This window comes from Onthophagus taurus, chromosome 1 (assembly GCF_036711975.1).
Source record: "Onthophagus taurus isolate NC chromosome 1, IU_Otau_3.0, whole genome shotgun sequence".
Classification (NCBI taxonomy): Eukaryota; Metazoa; Arthropoda; class Insecta; order Coleoptera; family Scarabaeidae; genus Onthophagus; species Onthophagus taurus.
Window position 1 is genome coordinate 37,532,400 of NC_091966.1, and position 18,042 is coordinate 37,550,441.

Sequence of the window (18,042 nt, forward strand, 5' to 3'; positions counted from 1 at the left end):
TAAATTCCGTCAAATTTGGCAAACACATGTTTCCATAAAATACTTAGAATCGTCGGTTCGCAACCTAAAACAGAAATATCAAATTTCAGTATCGAATTTTTAGTTTGACCGTTTGGCTAGTCGAAGGCACACCGCACCACGTGTCAAGCACACATGGTGATCCTTAAAAATCAAATGGCAAACACTTCCTTTTCCCCTAAAAATTAATTACTAAACAACCTAAACCAACCCAACTAATTCTCCTCTAAGTTTCAAAACACGATAATATCTTGTGCATTTTACCCTTTATCCGTAAAACCCAATACAACCCTTTGAAGATGATCACCAGAATCACTCAAACGGTCACGGTTATAAGAACGATTTGGTCAAAACATGGTCGTAAACTGTAAACACCTCTTGTTCTTCGGTAGTTGTTGAGTTTCTTCTGAGAAATGTACAGAAACGTTGACATTTAATAAATCACGCAGTGGTTGTCAGGCGGTGGTATTGTGGACAAAATAAAACGAACCAAGACGTTTGCCACGGTGTCGTAGAACCCCTTCGAAATCTGTCTTGAAACTTTAAGACACCCTTGAGGCCGAAATAGAAATTGCACCGAAAACGGTTTGTCAAACGCCTCTTTGGCATTCTTCCATATGTCACTCGGTGGACGGTAGCTAATCCGTTACTAATTTTTCGGTCGTGGTCAAGGTAAAGTTACAAATTTAACGAATTTTTTATAATATAATTTAATCATAATTTTTGTAATGTTTTTATATTATAATTTTTTGTGATATTAAAGTACAAAAGTCAACGAAAAATTATCTTAAATCCTCCTGCGAGATATTGAACAAATAGTATAGCAAAAAAAGCACGTGTTGTAAGGAATCCGCGTGTGCGTCACTTGAATTGACACGTTCAGGTCAAGGTTCATTTATGTTTAGACTGCGGAGTTCCAAGGAGTCCAAACGAATTTCAGCAATCGTTTTTTTTTTACATTTCTTTTTTTACGATCTCTTTAGTGGTAACTATTGTGTTAAATTGGGGGTGTAAACCCTTCCAAGATTTTTTGCGGACCCCTTTTTATTGAGGGACCGTTAAAAAAGAAAGCAAAGTTTTTACAAAAATGTTGTGATAACAAAGTTTTATTTACATTTTTTTATGGTAATTTTTTTTGAAACTTACAATGTTATACGCTGGTCCGAGCGGGTGACCGCCATAAAAAACGTCACTCTGTCGGCATGTTTTGTCGACGATTTTCTGGTTCTGTTTATTATTTTGTCTACGTTGGATCACCCTGTGCGTGAAGACCCCCAAGAAAGTCCCGCAAAAAAATTACGAGGATGACCGTAAAAAGACGTAACCAAATTAAACCGTTTACCTTTCTTACGATTTTTTTAGCAATTTTTTACCTAAACTTATCGCTTTAACACGATGTTAGTCACGGTTCTTTTTCTACGCCTATTTAAACTTCTTTTAACACACATTTCTACCTTATTTTTATATTTTAACCTCATCGCTCCATCTATCGAGTAATTCCCCCAACTTAACATACAAATTTATGAATGCAATTTTGAATGAATCAATCCCTGTAATGAATGAAATCATTCAATAACAATATAACCTACAAACTATTTACTATAAACGTAAATTTTCATTCATTATGTTATTACCTGTGATACGAAGAAATTTATTAACATTTTCAATAAAACCCGTTTCGTGCAACTTAAACACAGTTTATAAAACACCAGAAACTATTCTTCTAACTCACAATCTTAACTTGTTAATAAAAAGGTACAAATCCAAGAAGAAGTCTTTAAAATCCCAAAATAGAGAATCCGGAGCGGAAGATGAAACATCCTCTGAAAATGAAACTGAAGATCGTCACTCAAAAGTGATTAAAACAACTTTAAGCTCGCTACGAATGGATTCAGTGTTAAAATCGGGTCTTGGAATGGCTAGAAATAAAATTGACACTCTTTTTTATGAGAGTAAAATAAGGGTGAATGGGGAGAAGGTTTTGAAGAAAAGTAAAAGTATACAGGAAGGTGATGAAATTGATGTTATTAAAGGAGTTGATATGAAGAATCCTAATTTTTTGGTAATTGCAAGAGTAGAAGTGGTCCAAGCTCAGCCACAAGAAGATAATATTAAGGTTAAATTACGCAGGAATAAATCGCTTATAGTTGAAAATTATAAGGAGCCATGGAAAGGTGGGCCAGAATCGGCTTAAATGATGTAATTAATTTTTTTACATTAAAAAGTTTATAGGAACTAATTGTTTTATTTTTATATGAAAAAGAACACATTGTAAAATCTTAAAATTAGTAAGTATTTACATTATTATAAGTATTAATTTTAATAGATAAGATTGATATTTAAAAATTTATGACCCATATTAATCAAATAAGTTACAGAAAATCAAGATTCAGTATATGTGAAGTAATGAGTAATGGTCATTACAAGATATGTATTTATTAGCTATAATCTTAAGCAACCAACACATCTTTGAAAGCTAAGAGACAGATTAACGCCAATATTACTTGCAGACTAAACGCCAAATTTCTATATAAATGTGTGGTCATATTTCATTAATAATTTAATACATGAAATTAGCAACAAAACTGACTTTCAAAATATAATATAAGCACTACAACTTGAACAACTCCAGTTGAATATCAATATATTGTTTAAATAAATAACATGACAAAATGTAATGAAGAAGCTGACATTTAGCGCTTCTCACATTAAATGAAACACTTCATATTTGATCTAATTAACCTGTCAAATACTAAATTTAAAAACCTACAAATCTTCTGTATGCATCCCTATAGCTATCTATTAAACTTTTTGAGATAGTGCCAATTTACTAAAATCATACATTTTTTGTTAATTAGGTCATAAAATAAGATAAACATTTAGTTACGAGTCTGAAGCGTTTGATTCGAGCTTCTTGAGGTTTAATTTTTGCGATATCTTCATTTGGGGTCATTAAAGACTGCACAGTAGTATTTATTCAAAAAAATACAAAGAATTTATTGCTAAAATCAGTCTTCACGCTCAATATCCTAGGATGTAGACTTCTGAATATAGCGTATTGATCGCTGATATCAGTTTCAACCTGGGTTATCCCATGTAGGCTTTTAAAAAAATTTGAGATGCCATATTGATATGGTAAAAGTGAGGAAGATATGAAATTGCTGAAACCAGACGATTTCCAGTCTACATGGTGAACATCCTAGGATGGATTAAACTTGTAGATATAGTGTATTGACTGCTGATATCAATTTGAACCTGGGTTATACTAGGATATAGAATTTTGCTGAAAGCAGGTTGCTGAAAGTAGAACATATCCAGTTTACAACGTGACCCTACCAGGATGGATGTAGTATTTAGTATATTGATTGATAATCCGAATCTGGGTTATGTTAAAATGTAGCATTGTGAAAAATCTTTGAATTTCATATTTATTGTTGAAATTGACGATTTTAATTTTGTGATGTAAATTTCTGAATATACTGAAGATGATAGTTTGATTGCTGATATCATTCCATAAACAATCTGCATGGTGAGCATTTTAGGATAGACGCTTCTGGATATAGTATATTGATTGCTGACATCAATCTGAACCTGGGTCTACTAAGATATAGACTTTTGAAAACACTGAAGATGACAGAATGGTTGCTGAAACCAGACTATATCGAGTTTACAACGTGAACCTCCCAGGATAGATGTAGGATTCAGTATATTGATTGGTAATATCAGTCCGAATCCGGGTTATTGTGAAAAATCTTTTAATTTCATATTTATTGTTGAAATTGACGATGTTAATTTTGTGATGTAAATTTCTGAGTATACTGAAGATGATAGTTTGATTACTGATATCATTCCATAAGCAATCTGCATAGTAAGCGTTCTAGAATGGATGTAGGCTTTTTTATATAGTATATTGATTGCTGATATCAATCTGAACCTGGGTTATACCAGGATATAGACTTTTGAAAACATTAAGTATGACAGAGTAGTTGCTGTAGCCAGACTATATCCAGCCTACAAGGTCAATCCTAGGATGGATGTAGATTTTTAAAAAACTACATTGTTTTTGTAAAATTTAATATCGGTGTGATATCAATTGCAGAACCTCAAGTGACCACGGGTTAATCAAATAGTCATAGATTCTCCGTATAATTTTATCTGGGAACACCGCATCCGGGCGCTGCAATGTGTTGTGTTGTGTTGGGTATATGAAAGTAATTGATAGAATTTTGGTTGAAAAGTTACTGCTTTTGATGTAGGTTGCTGGATGAGATTTATTAAAACTTAGGTGTAGGTGGTAGAGATATTTTATGGCTTAGTAGGCAGTATGAAGAAGCTTACAAAGAATCGATGGTATTATATGAGTAATTATTCTCCTTATCGTGAACGCTTTCGCATATCAATTAAAAGCCTATATGCTTTCGCATATAGTTTATGGACTGGCAAAGAAGATACGAGTGTGAAGGCAAGAGTAAATAATGTGCAAAAGACATCAGAACAATAAATCATAGATGTTCTGTAAGCCGTAGATGATGTCGCATCGCTGCACCCCTTGACCTGTTTTGTGTATTAAAGTGGAGATTATAATCTTTCGAGTTTAAATTTTGTCGGCATAAATTTATAGTAGTAATAAGAAATAATCTTGTATGAAAAGGGATGTCTAATAAGCCGGCTAAATATGGAATTAAAGTGCAATCATTAACTTGGACCATTAAAATCAAATTCATTAGATCACATGTAATTTAAATAATGAAATCGATTTTAAATATCTTCAAATAATATTTAAGAAACAATTAATATGGGCCTTCATTTTGGTAAAAGAAATACAAATTTTTTCAACAGCAATTATTGTACCAAGCAAACGGTTTATACGTCCTCCTAAAATACCTGGTTTTATAAGGTTCTTCTACATATTGCATTGGAGAGCTTGATTTAAATCTATGATGCGAAGGATGTCTTATTTTTATGTATTCCCATCTGCATCCATGATTCATTGTAACAGAGTTCTAAAAAAAATGGTAATTAATTTTTATTTTGTGCAAAATTAAAAAATTATACTTCAACAATTTCTGCGTCTTCAGGAGTGTATCTAGCTCCGTTTGGGCAAACTAAAACCATTTTATATTGGTTACGTTTTGAAGATTGAAAATGTTCAGCTCCTAAAATTTTGATGCACTTAATTTATTCACATTAATAAAATTTCTTACCTTTAACATTTATTGCAAACACGCATATAACCCGATTTCCAGCTTTATCAGAAGCAACATAAGTAACGTCATGTTTACCAGGACCGAATCTAACCCCAGGTTCTTTCGATTTTACAACGGAAACAACTCCAACGTTATCATCAAAATGTGGTTCTCTCCAAAATACAACTCGGCTGTACTCTCCATGATTTAAAACAACATCCATACTTTCCGGGCATTCCTTTACGATTGGTTTTTCATCATCAATAACATCAATAATTAAAGTACAGGTATCTGAGGTGTTATTTTGAGGGGTTCTCGCAGTAAATTTTACTTCTGTTTTTCCAGCTGATAACACCGTTCCTAAATACATCCCCCAATAAGGTTCCGCGGAGACGTATCTTCTCCAATCGACGTTCGATTCGGGTCGTGGGATTCGAATTGGCATCGAATTTTGCCCGTGGGGGAGAGTGAAAGTTAAAATTCCGTTGCCGGGGCATCGAATGTAAGGTTTTGGAAAATTGCGATCATCTTTTACGCAAACGTGTTTCATGTAGTCGGCATTTACTGGTGGGTTCCATTGGTTATTTTCTGAACACGTTATAATTTCAACTTGGGGAATTGGTGTATAACCATTTCTGCAATAAACCCGGCATTTTTCACCTGGGAAAATTTTTCCGTTTGTGCAATAACTTGGGATTATTCTACCGTTTTCTGGGTGAATTAATCTTGTGCAAGAAACAGCTAAAAAAATTAATAATTAATTTAGTTTGGTATGTATAAAGTTAAGTGCTTACGAAGACAATGTTGGTTATTAGAGCTCCAATTTCCATCTTTGTTACAAATTTTTGTATTTTCCCCAATGAGTTTGTATCCTCGATCGCATTGAAACATGCATTCAGTTCCTATTGGGACATTTTCGGGTTTTTGATAAATTCCCCTACAATTAATACGACCATTTAATAAATTGGGGTAAACACATTGATTATTTTCTTTTGTACAACTCCCATCTGTTTGTAAAACATAACCATTTCGACATTTACACGAATAACTTCCTTGGGTGTTTAAACATTCATCGTGACACCCTCCATTATTAATTTCGCACTCGTTAATATCGAAACAAGTATGATTAGATTCGCCTAATTTGAATCCTTGGGGACAACCGCAATAATACGATCCATTTGTGTTTGTGCATTCGTGTGAGCACCTTGCGTTATCAACCGAACATTCGTTAAAATCAACGCAATTTCTTTTTGTGTTATCTAATCGGTAACCATCGGGGCAATAACACTCGTAAGCTCCTTCGGTGTTTCTACAAAAATGGGAACACCCACCGTTTTCATATTCACACTCGTTGATTTCTTTACAAATTTTGTTGTTGGGTTTTAAATGAAACCCGCTTGGACAATGACAAGTTTTTAGCCCTTTTTTGCTTGTGCAATAATGAGAGCACCCCCCGTTATTTTTTATGCAAGGATTTCGTTCTAAACACATTTTTCCGTGGCGTTTAAATCCTTTTGGGCAAGAACATTTTGCTCGGCCCCTCACGTTGCTACAATTATGAGAACATCCTCCGTTGTTTATGAGGCAAGGGTTTATCATGACACATTTTTTGTCGATTAATTCGTATCTATTGGGACATTCACAAATTGTTTGGCCATCGATTGATGTGCAAGTGTGGGAACATCCCCCGTTGTCTATTAAACAAGGATTTTGGAGAACACAATTTTTTTCATTTGATAAAATATATCCGTGGGGACAAAGACATTGCACGGTGGAATTAAAAGAGCATTCGTGAGAACAATTTCCGTTGTTAATAAAACAGGGATTTACTTTTATGCATGTGGTTTCGTTGTGGAGTTCGTGATCATCAGGGCATAAACATAACGATTTTCCGTGGTTGTTTAAGCAGATATGGGAACAATTCCCGTTGTTTTCATCACAAGGGTTATTTTTTTCGCATAAATAATCATTTTTTAAATGATACCCATCGAAACAAGAACATTTTCCTTGATCGTTTATTTTTGTACAAAGTTGGGAACAATTTCCGTTATTATCTAAGCACGGATCGAACACACAAATTTTATTTTCTAAGAAATGATACTCGGGGCAATCACAAATTGCTTCATTTTCGTCGTTAACACTGCAATAATGAGAACATCCCCCGTTTATTATTTTGCAAGGATTCATTTTTTTGCAATTAACTTCATTGAATAACTCGTAATTTTCGGGACAACTACATGAGACGTCTCCTTTAATCGTTTCGCATATATGAGAGCATCCCCCGTTATTATCCAAACAACCATCGATTTCAACACATTGAGTTTCGTTGATTAATTCGTGATAATCCGGGCAAGTACAAATAATTTCTTCATCGTTGTAGTTACAAAAATCGGAACAACCACCGTTATTTACTTCGCAAGGATCATAACAATGAGTATCATTATGATTTTTGTGAGATGTGGGGCAAGAACATTTAATTCTTCCATGAGAAAACGAACAATTATGGGAACACCCCCCGTTTTTATCCTGACACGGATCAAAACATTCCTTAAAATTATTTAATTGAAGATTTTCGGGGCACGAACATTTTACTTCACCATCAATAACATAACAAAAATGAGAACAACCCCCATTATTATCTTGGCACGGATTAAAACAATGAGTATCATTTTTTAATTGAAGCTCATCTGGGCACGAACAAAAAACAGTTCCATTAACAAATTCGCAATAATCCGAACAACCTCCGTTATTGACTCCGCATAAATCGATTTCAGTACAAATATTATCGTAAAGTTCTTGACTTTCCGGACACTCGCAAACAACTTCCCCATTTTCAAACTTACAAATATGCGAACAACCGCCGTTTGCAACTTCGCAAGGATTTTCTTGTTTACAAAATGTATCGTTGAATAAAAAGTGATCATCGGGGCAATAACAAGAAGCCGTGTTATTGACGTATTCGCAAAAATGCGAGCAACCACCGTTATTAATAGTGCAAGGATCAATTTCGAAACAAGTTTTGTCGTAAAGTTCGTATCCTTCGGGACAATCACAAATGATTGTGTTGTTGGTGAAGGTGCAAATGTGAGAACATTCGCCGTTGTTTATTTTGCAAGGATTAATTTGTTCGCAAGTTTTTGTATCGTTTGTGATTTCGAAGTTATCTGGGCAATAACATTCGTAACTTCCTAATAAATTTGCGCAAAAATGGGAACAATTTCCGTTGTGTTCTAAACATTCGTTAATATCATCGCAAGAATGACCATCTTCGTTTATTAGATAACCATTTCGGCAATCACATTTATAAGATCCTTCGGTATTTAAGCAATCGTGAGCGCAAGTTTTTCCGTTATATGATAAATCGTTATGTAATTCACATTCATCTATATCCTCACATATAAATCCATCTTTTTTTAATTTGTATCCTTTGTTGCAATCGCATAAATAACCGTTTTCTATATTTGTACAAATTTGAGTACAATTATTTAATTTTTTGCTCTCACACTCGTTAATGTCTTTACAAGAAAATTTATCATCAAGTAGCTCGTAGTTTTTATGGCAAGAACATTCATAAGACCCTATTTTGTTCACACAAATTTGCGAGCAATTATTTTGGTGATTACATTCGTTAATATCTTCGCAAGTAAAACCATCTTGAGCTAAAACATATCCTTTATCGCATGTGCAAATTATTTTCCCATCATCGTTAAGGTGACCGTGATTGCAATTTATTTTGATGCAAGTATCGTTTTCTAAAAACATTTCTGGTGGACAAGAACATTTGTAACCACCGGGATAATTTTCGCAATCATGTGAGCATTTATTTAGTTTACATTCATCTATGTCTTCGCATGTTTGTTGATCACTTCCAAGAATATATCCACTAAAGCAGTTACATTTTTCTACACCTTCATCGATTATAATGCCATGAGAACATTTAAGTTCAGGTTTATCATCAACTTTTTCATTAATTTCTTCATCAATTTCCTCATCATCTTTTTCATCAATTTCCTCATCAACTTCATCATCAATTTTTTCATTGTCTTTTTCATCAATTTTTTCATCAACTTTTTCATCAATTTCATCAACGCAAGTTCCATTAATGTTCTTATAATTCTCTGGACACGAACAATAATAAGATCCAAGTTCATTAAAACAATCACCAGGAGAACATGGTTTACTTAGACATTCATTCACATCTTCACAGGAAGTTGGATCTTCTGGTGTGATTTCAAAACCTTTTGGGCAAGTACATTTATAACTCCCTAAAGTATTTTCGCAATCATCGGAACAATCAACTTCGTCTTCTTCGCATTCGTCAATATCTAAAAAAAGATTTTTTTATGTTTTGTAGAGTATTATTATGGGATGACCAAAAAATACCGACAACTTTAGGAGCTCAACAAAATATTAATCTAGCAAGTAGAAAGCAATGTAGAAAGGAGTTAAACTTATTTTATGGTCTCATGGATTTGTCGCAAGGGTTTAGCTCAACTTTATACTATGTTGCTTTAGAAAACATATACATAGGATCAAAAGCAGTACTTGAAGTGGACGCTCCCAAGCCAAAACGACATAAACGAGGTTGACTCGATTTGAAACACAAAAAACTTTCATTATATCGTTCAAATAGGCATTTGCGCAAACTTTAAACCAATTATGTAGCAATTAAAGTTTGTTTATGGTTATGTCGCATTCACTATTGGATGCAGATTTAAAAATCCATGGCCATTTTGGTGTTTTAGCTTGGTAGCGTCGATGTATTGAAGGAAAAAAGCCATTTGGCAACAGAAATAACTGTGACCGGCGATGGAACGTGGAAGAAGTTTTAATTCATTATTTGGAATGGCGACTCTTACCGGAATATAAATGAAGGAATCCATCTCCATGTGGTAAGATATAAGTTTTAAAGATCTTGGGAGTGATATGAAGTGAGGTATATTAGTTATATTGGTGATAAAGATAATACACGACATATAAACATAATCAACTTCTAAAGATGTTACAAACGCGTAAATCCAATGTACGAAGACTTATCATCAAGAGAATTGTTATAAAAATGTTTGGGTGTTGATGCAGAAAATTTTAATTCTACTATTTGGCGATTAGAACATAAACAGCTACACTGTGGCTTTAAAACAGTGGAAATATCTGCTAATATAGCAGCCAGCATTTTTAATGAAGGCTTTTTTGATGTTTTTAATGTTATAGCAATGATGGGAATTCAAATTGGCGAGCAGACTAAAATTCACAGGATGAAAAGCGATTGGAGCGATCAAGTCGATGCAGCTTTGAAGCGATAAACGAAACTCAACAAAGAATGCATCAACAGGAGTAAGAAGATTTTAATGAGCCAGCAGAAGGAATCACTTTGTTTAATACAAAAAAGAGGGCTGTTTTTCATCGTTTATGGTCTGACTCCAATGATTAGTACCTTGACAGTGTATCCTCACCAGTCAAATAGTCATCAATTAGTCATCAAATAATTGGTAACCTGGAATGGTTTGAGATGGAACTCCCATTACTGGATTACTTGTGAATTCATTTTTTAAGAAAAGTAAGAATTCAATTTGTTAAGTTTCATTTAAATATGCAAATAAAGTTGATTTGGAAAAATCTTAGGATTATAAGTAAAACTTTATCCTGAAGTTTATCGGTATTCTTTAGATACACCTTAAAGATAAAATCAAAAACCTTCGCATTGGTTGGTGTCTTGGTTGAATCTGTATCCATCATTACAATCCGAATCTTCATGGTTATCTTGTTCATCAATTTCTTCATTAACAGTTTCTCCTTGATTCTTGATACCAATTTCTGACTGTTTTGTAATAAGAAACATGTCATCTTTAGCTGTGATATGTTCATTGCCAGTTTCTTCTTTTTCAGATTCTTTATTTTCTTCTTCTTCATCATCATCATATTCGTCATAATCTTCTTCTTCATCATTTCCATTATCTTCATTTTCAGATTCTTTGTAGTTCTCTTCTCCGATATCATTTTCTTCTTCTTCCTTTTTTTCATTTCCATCTTCAGTCATTTTTTCGTCTTTTTCTCCTTGATTTTCGATTTCATTTTCATTTTCTTCATTATTTTCTACTTGATTTTTAATTTCATTTTCCTCTTCATCTTCTTGATTTTTTGATTCACCTAAAACCCAAAATTTAAACATCTTCATCTCAACATTTAAACATAAATCTTAGTACCTATACATGTTTTCCAATCAGAATCTAGTACCATATCATCAGGGCAAGTACAAAAAGCTTTTCCATGCGTATTAATACATCCATGCGAACACCCAGATTTTTCTTCTTTACATTCATCAACGTCCAAACAAGTATGGTTATCATCAGCTAATACTGTACCGTTTAAGTTCGAGCAATAACATTGATATGAACCTATGGTGTTCTCACAAATATCTTGGCACGGCCCGTGGCCGTTTCTAAGCAAACATTCATTCACGTCTTCGCAATTTTTCCCGTTCGATGTTATCCTATATCCGCTTGGACACAAACATTCATAAGAACCGGGGATATTCATGCATTCTTGTTCGCAACCGGCATCGTTATCTTTACATTCATCAATATCTAGGAAGCAGAAAAAATGTTTTTCTTTCTATTTTTGTTTGTATAAAGAACTGTTAGTTTAAATTGAAAGCTCGAATGAAAGGAATTAAAAAAAAAACAAATAAAAGAGTTGGTGTGTAGCGGTTAGAACGCGACCGTTTGATCGGTTGCGTTGATCAAAAACGAACTGGTTCGGTACAAATTTACCTTGACAGTGTCCGTCGACCATGGTAAATCCTTTGTAACATGTACAAGTTGGCTGTCCGGCGACCATCGTACAATTGTGTTCACAATGGGACCGAAATTCCAACGGACAGATATCTTCCAAGGTTTCATCATCAACATCGTCTTCTGCTTCATCGCTTTGTGGTAAAACTCCATCTAGAAAATTTTTGTTTGTGTTTAATTTTGATAATAAAAAAATCGTGTGTAATTTTAATGATATTAATCTTTTAAACAGTCTATTAGTCACTATCTCTGCTACCACCACCATTTCAAAGACAGCATATCATTTAACCCGTGTGATTGATGAGGTGAATAGGACTTAACGGTACAAAAAACAGCTTTATCTTCATTGAATATCTTAATTAACTAAAATTGGTAATCAAATAAGATTGAAAAATAACACCCATATAAATCTAACAACAAAACATCCACTACCACCCGATTTTAATGTCTAACTTTACCAATTCTTTTGCAACTCGGTTTTTCTCCAATCCATTCACCTTGACTACAATATAATTTATGAGTTGCCGAAGAAAATTTATAATCCTCGAAACATTCGTAGATAGCAACTAAAAATGCTTTCTTCTTTTTATTATCGTTATTTTTTGATTTTCGTTTAGCATAACGAATAATTTTTGCGTTTTCAATCTCTGGAGCTTTTACTAATCCAATTAAACACGTCATATCTAATTTTGACGAAAATTCTTGTGATAAATCTTCTAGTTCAATATCTTTGTCATGTTTAATAGAACGTTTTGTTTTTTGAACGTGGTGATCTATAAAAAAATATTTATTGAAAAAGAAAAGAGAGTTTAAAAATCATTAAATTGTAGCCTAAAATAGAATTTTATAATTACATTAATTGGTTATCATGATAAATATATGTCTATGAATAAAAAGTAAATTCAATAAATTCTAGGAATAACTTGGTTTTCTGTAAGTGGATTTAACGACAAGAAGATTTTAGTATTTATAATTTATACTCGATAAATCTTTTTGATCTCTTTTTGAACTCAAGGAGTTATAAACAGATGTGAGCAACTTGAGGTTGCTTCGGAAGTTTGAAACGTTATAGTTGCCGAAATGTAAGTGTTAACAGAAAAATAATCAGAAGAGGAATATCAAAAAATTTGTTACAAATTTTTGGGTTAATATCTGTAGAAATATTAGATAAAGCGAAAGTTTCACAGCAAACCAATCAACCAAACTTGTAAATTACCCTGTTTGGCTTAAATTATAGCAATGATTGCAAAATCTTTTTGCAAATGTTCTTAAATGAACGGGCCAAGACGAACGGTAGAATTACTTATACTTATTGGACTTCACCACTTCTGATACTCCAAAGAGAGTAAAAGACAACATTATGCACGTATTTGCTAAAAGTATGTGGGACTACATACAAAAGAAATAAATCACTTCTAGCCAAAGATCTCACAATATCTATGCATAATACAAATAATAAAGCTGTGACAAATGAAAATATTTTTGTAGCCTCAAGATGATCTGCCGTTTCTGAAAAATGGGGACTCTGGAAAAAACGTTGTGAATACTAAGATGGACCAAATACTTCCAAATATTATAAGTACAATACTTCATGTTGCAATCAAAACTTATACCTATAAATTAATTGTACCAGTCACTCTCTGAAGGAGAAAAAAATCTCTGCAATATTCTCTGCTATGAAATTAGGAGTAATGAGATAAAATTTCTCGGTCACTGCGAGTTTACAGCAATTGAACAGAGACAAGGAACAATAACATATTTAAAATCAAAGACTTTTTCAACTTGTATCGAAACTTAGTTACTCCACAATTTAGCAAAATTGCATCAGAATGGTAGCAATTACTAAAATGCTTGTTAAAGTAGTCTGGCTTTTCAAGGTACAAATTGGTAGAGTATAAAATGTCAGTAATTTCTTAATAAAGTAAATTAATATCTCGGCAAAAATTTACTTCTTCTTACTTTAGGATTTCTCTTGTTATTCCGCGGATGATGGTTACCACATCTACTCCCATCTCTTCGACGGTCTTCTTGCAGTCTATTTCCCCACTGGTCGATTGCGTTTGCATATTTTGGCTATTCGGTCTTCCGCCATTCTGTCCACATGTTGATTCTATTGGTATTTCGTTTCTTGCAAATATCCTATATGCAGCATCTCGCTCTTATCACCTTGTTTCGTTGTCGATCTTGATAGATAGATAGACAATGGCAATGCGTAGTGTTTCACAGATGGAGAAGTATGTGTTGTTCTGGTCGATCCGAGATTTCATCCGTTCTTCCTGTTGGTTCCCTTTGGAAAGGGACAGACCTTTCGCCAAGATCTCGCCTAGCGCACTGATGATGTCATTTGGTTTTGCACAATTCGGCAAACCGCAAACCAGTCATGACTCTCAAGCATCTCCTTTGCATTCGAAAAGCCTGGGCAGCGTAAGCAGAGTGACCCCAACATAGAATGGACACTTGTGAGTGGAAGTATCCGTAATAAGTAACATTCAAAGTGTCAAATGGTACTATATTTATCAGATTTAAAATTGCAAAAATAAATTTATTTAACTTTCTGACCAAGCTCAGTATATGAGCCTCCCACGTTAGCTTGGAATTAAGTATCACTCCCAGATATTTAACCGGCTGAATGAGGTTCGGAGGAATTTCTCAGTCTTGGACGTGTTCAGCGCAAGATTATTAGATTCAAACCGAGATAGAAGTCTTCGGGTAGACCTAGACACAGCCTGATTAAGAGTATTGAAATTATGGTGGGTATTTATAGTTGCTGTATCTTCATCTCTAAAAACTTCATCTCTAACATCCTTACTTTCTACTTTGTTCTCTATGTTTCTGCTCTGTTCTCTTTCCATAAGTTAGCACTGGGTGAACTATCTCCTTGTATATTTTAACATTACTCTCTACTTGTATGTATTTGTTTCTCCAAAATGCTTGCCTAAGGCACCGTGTGATCTTTAATGTTTTTATCACCTCCTTGTATAGGTAGTTAAAGGTCATCACCTCTATGACTGTGCCTTCCGGCTCCAGCTTGCATCTAGATATGCATGGAGGCATTCTAGACGTCACTAGTGATTTGGTTTTTCTGTGAAAATCTTCATATTGTATTTTTGTTGTTGAATGAGACTTTGGAGATCATCTTCGTTTTCTGCTATAAGTAGCATACCATCTGCATAGCAAATTATTTATCTTCTATTATCTTTCCATAATTAGACTAGAGTTTGCTCTTTTCTACTGCTTCATATGCAGCCGTCAGTATATTAGATTTTAATTTATGCCATCTTATTTCCGCTGCATCGTTCTTTTCTATGTTATGAGTGGAGATGTGATGTGAGTGGAGATGTTATGAGTGACCAATAGCGTCGTTTAGTGTAAAACCACTCTTTTAATCATGTTGTTGATGATATGGCAATAAAATAGAATCAGACTATGATTGAAACAGCGTATTAATTTAAAATATTCTGTTTTGGTTTAACTCTGCAGTGGAACCTAACAATGTAAATGAAGACAGTAGGGTTCTCTTTGATGTCCACAATTTAGCACTTTAAAGGTCGAAAAATGGTTAAGTCAAAAACGATATTAGGCAAAATAAAATTCTTTAAATGTTTTTGACCATTTCCCATAAATTAGATATTAGCCGATAGATATTAAACCAAATTGAATCAATTAAGAAGCATTTACCACTTGGAATGTACTCATGAATTAAAAAAAATTCAAGGTTACCACTAAGACTGACCTTAAAACTTAGACACGATGCGTTTCTAAATCAAATATTTGTCCAGCCTTAATTTATTTAGTGGATCGGTTGGGATAACAAAGAATCTTCTATGGCACGAAAATCTTCAGGCTTCAGACACAATGGTTATTATTAACCGTATGATACGGCTGAGTCATTCATTTCTACATTTCAATTTCATCTTAACAAACCAAGAAGACGACATTTGTGAGTTTCTTTTTTATAACTTGTAATAATATATGTTAAAAATATTTTTAATGAAGACTTAAATGTAGTAATTCAAATAAATGTCACCATTAATATTTTAAAAATTGTTCGACTACCTATAATAAAGTGGTGGGTTGAATCGTAACATTATGTGGGTGAAAATAACCGTAAAAGTTTAAAACTAACGCCTATTTTCCTTTATTTTTTTTCTTTATCTACAGATTTATGTATTGATTGTTTATTGTCGTCCGGATTTATGTATCTATTTTTAAAAAAGACTTTAAAATTTTTTTCTTCGTTTTCGGACAGGCGTGTTATTGATGGTGATCTCGTTAACCAGATTGAAGCGCTCCAAAAATTCGATACTTTACAATAAAACTCGTCTACATCGTCCGAAATAAAACGTATACAACACGTGTAGTAGAGCAACGAATCTTGAAGATGTTGAAGAGGAAAAAAAGAGGAACCGACACGTTTCTAGTGCTTACACACACACACCGTAGTTCCAAATATGGAGCAGAACACGGTTTTATAGATAAATATTTTCACTATCTCATCTAATTTTTTTTTTGAACACAATTTTTTTTTGCTTTCAATTTTCCGATCAAAATGTTTCGTGTAATTAATAATTATGTCTATGGATGGATTAAGTAACGGTTATCATAGACCAATCTCGATTTTCTGCTTTGTTCACGTTTAAATTAATTAATTATTAGATACTTACTTGAGTTAATATCGATTGATGGATGTGTAGATAATGGGATGGTTTCTTGTAAGGAATTTGAAACATCTATAATAATAAAGGCTTAAATAAGTATGATTATAAATATAAATATATAAAAGGTTATTATGTAGTATCTTAGTAAAAGAAAGTGTAATATACAAACTAAACGCATAGAAAGCGACCCTATTATGAGTATTTCTCCATAAAAGGACGGATCTTTTCAGGAAGGTTGGCGCCATGGTTGATTGCCGAAATTTCTTGCGCTTTGTACGGCACACAAAATTTTAAAGCTTGCGTAAGACAATCAAATTAATCATAAAGTCGTATCAACCATAAAAGTAAATAGAAATAAAATTAGATATAATCGATTTTGCAGCCTAACTTTTTACGATTTAATTTGCATAAAATCTAAGATTTCTTTGCAAACCATCTGATGACATGATTCATCTAAAATTTGGTTAATCGTTCATCTAGTAATATGTAGAAGTGGTCGATTACAAAACTTTTTATGCGATGATTAAGAAAAAATGTAATCAAAAACATGTGTTTTACATAAATTAATTAATAAACTAATTCGATTAATAATAATAGAAAAGAATTATTATATTATAATAAAAGAGTTACAAAAAAGTGTGCCCAAAACATAATTGAGTAATAATATCCGCGATAAACTTGTGTGTTTAAGTGTCTAATTTAAGTAACTTAAGTCAACACGAATTTTCAGTTCATACCTTTCAACTCGCAACAGCAAGTTTTTTTTTCTTATCAAGTGTTAAAAACAAACATACACAGAAGGGCTGAGTTAAAACCATTTTACAAACTATATTTAATTAAAATCCTCTTAAAACGACTACTTATCGCTCATAATTCGTTAAATAATCATAATACTATTAGATAATACATAACATGGGAACTTTTTTTTATTGGTTTTGGTTATTGAGAAAGTGATTTAATTGAAAAGAAAAAAATGATATAATTTGGTTTGTAATTTGCACTAGGGATACTTACAAAATAACATTCCCAGCCAGATCAATTTCGCGGGAACCTTTGCAGACATTTTCTCGAGAGCAATTCAACACCACACACTTCAATTAAGATTATGGGGACATTGGTCTGCCAGATCACTCGGTCTATGCGGAGCAATTTAAACTGTGAGCGCTTTAGAGCACTATTAAAGCGGTTGTGATCGCATGGGCCCGCGATCTGGACTATAAGAAAGCTTTTTTGATTTCGACCCTACCGGGGGGCCTTTAATACAAACCTAAATAAAATTTCAACAACCAAAACAGGAATACAAGATAAACTTGATACAATTTAATTTGGTATAAAAATTTATAAACTCCAAAATCATTTTATTATGATCGAAAATTTTTAAAAACTTTT

The 18,042-nt window shown here is 33.2% G+C and overlaps 2 protein-coding genes across 5 annotated transcripts; one reads left to right on the forward strand and one right to left on the reverse strand.

Annotated features, from left to right (window-relative positions):
* Positions 1-1,557: 1,557 nt before the first annotated feature.
* LOC111421780 (mitochondrial transcription rescue factor 1) lies at positions 1,558-2,253 on the forward strand. The gene has a single exon (XM_023054970.2). The coding sequence runs from the start codon at positions 1,643-1,645 to the stop codon at positions 2,210-2,212; it is 570 nt and encodes a 189-aa protein (XP_022910738.2). The 5' UTR covers positions 1,558-1,642; the 3' UTR covers positions 2,213-2,253.
* LOC111421428 (fibrillin-2-like) lies at positions 2,241-17,871 on the reverse strand. Of its 4 annotated transcripts, XM_071201257.1 has the most exons (10): positions 17,668-17,871; positions 16,660-16,725; positions 12,454-12,768; positions 11,975-12,148; positions 11,408-11,788; positions 10,899-11,351; positions 5,999-9,529; positions 5,223-5,945; positions 5,074-5,174; positions 2,241-5,021 (listed from the first exon to the last, which is right to left on the reverse strand). In XM_071201257.1, exons 1-10 carry the CDS (start codon positions 17,714-17,716, stop codon positions 4,851-4,853), a joined length of 5,964 nt encoding a protein of 1,987 aa, XP_071057358.1. In that variant the 5' UTR covers positions 17,717-17,871; the 3' UTR covers positions 2,241-4,850. The 4 variants fall into 4 exon arrangements, with proteins under 4 accessions (XP_071057358.1, XP_071057359.1, XP_071057360.1 ...); XM_071201258.1 differs by lacking the exon at positions 12,454-12,768 and having other exon boundaries at positions 17,668-17,870; XM_071201259.1 differs by lacking the exon at positions 11,408-11,788 and having other exon boundaries at positions 17,668-17,870.
* Positions 17,872-18,042: the final 171 nt, after the last annotated feature.

What these genes read in the sequence shown, in the direction of transcription:
- LOC111421780 (XM_023054970.2), top strand. Translation starts at nt 1,643, where the DNA reads ATGTTATTACCTGTGATACGAAGAAATTTATTAACATTTTCAATAAAA.
- LOC111421428 (XM_071201257.1), bottom strand. Translation starts at nt 17,716, where the DNA reads ATGTCTGCAAAGGTTCCCGCGAAATTGATCTGGCTGGGAATGTTATTT. An exon ending in CTGGCTGGGAATGTTATTTT is followed by an intron (nt 16,726 to 17,667) that starts GTAAGTATCCCT and finishes TTATTATTATAG; the next exon opens with ATGTTTCAAATTCCTTACAA. An exon ending in ATCAATCGATATTAACTCAA is followed by an intron (nt 12,769 to 16,659) that starts GTAAGTATCTAA and finishes ATTTTTTTATAG; the next exon opens with ATCACCACGTTCAAAAAACA.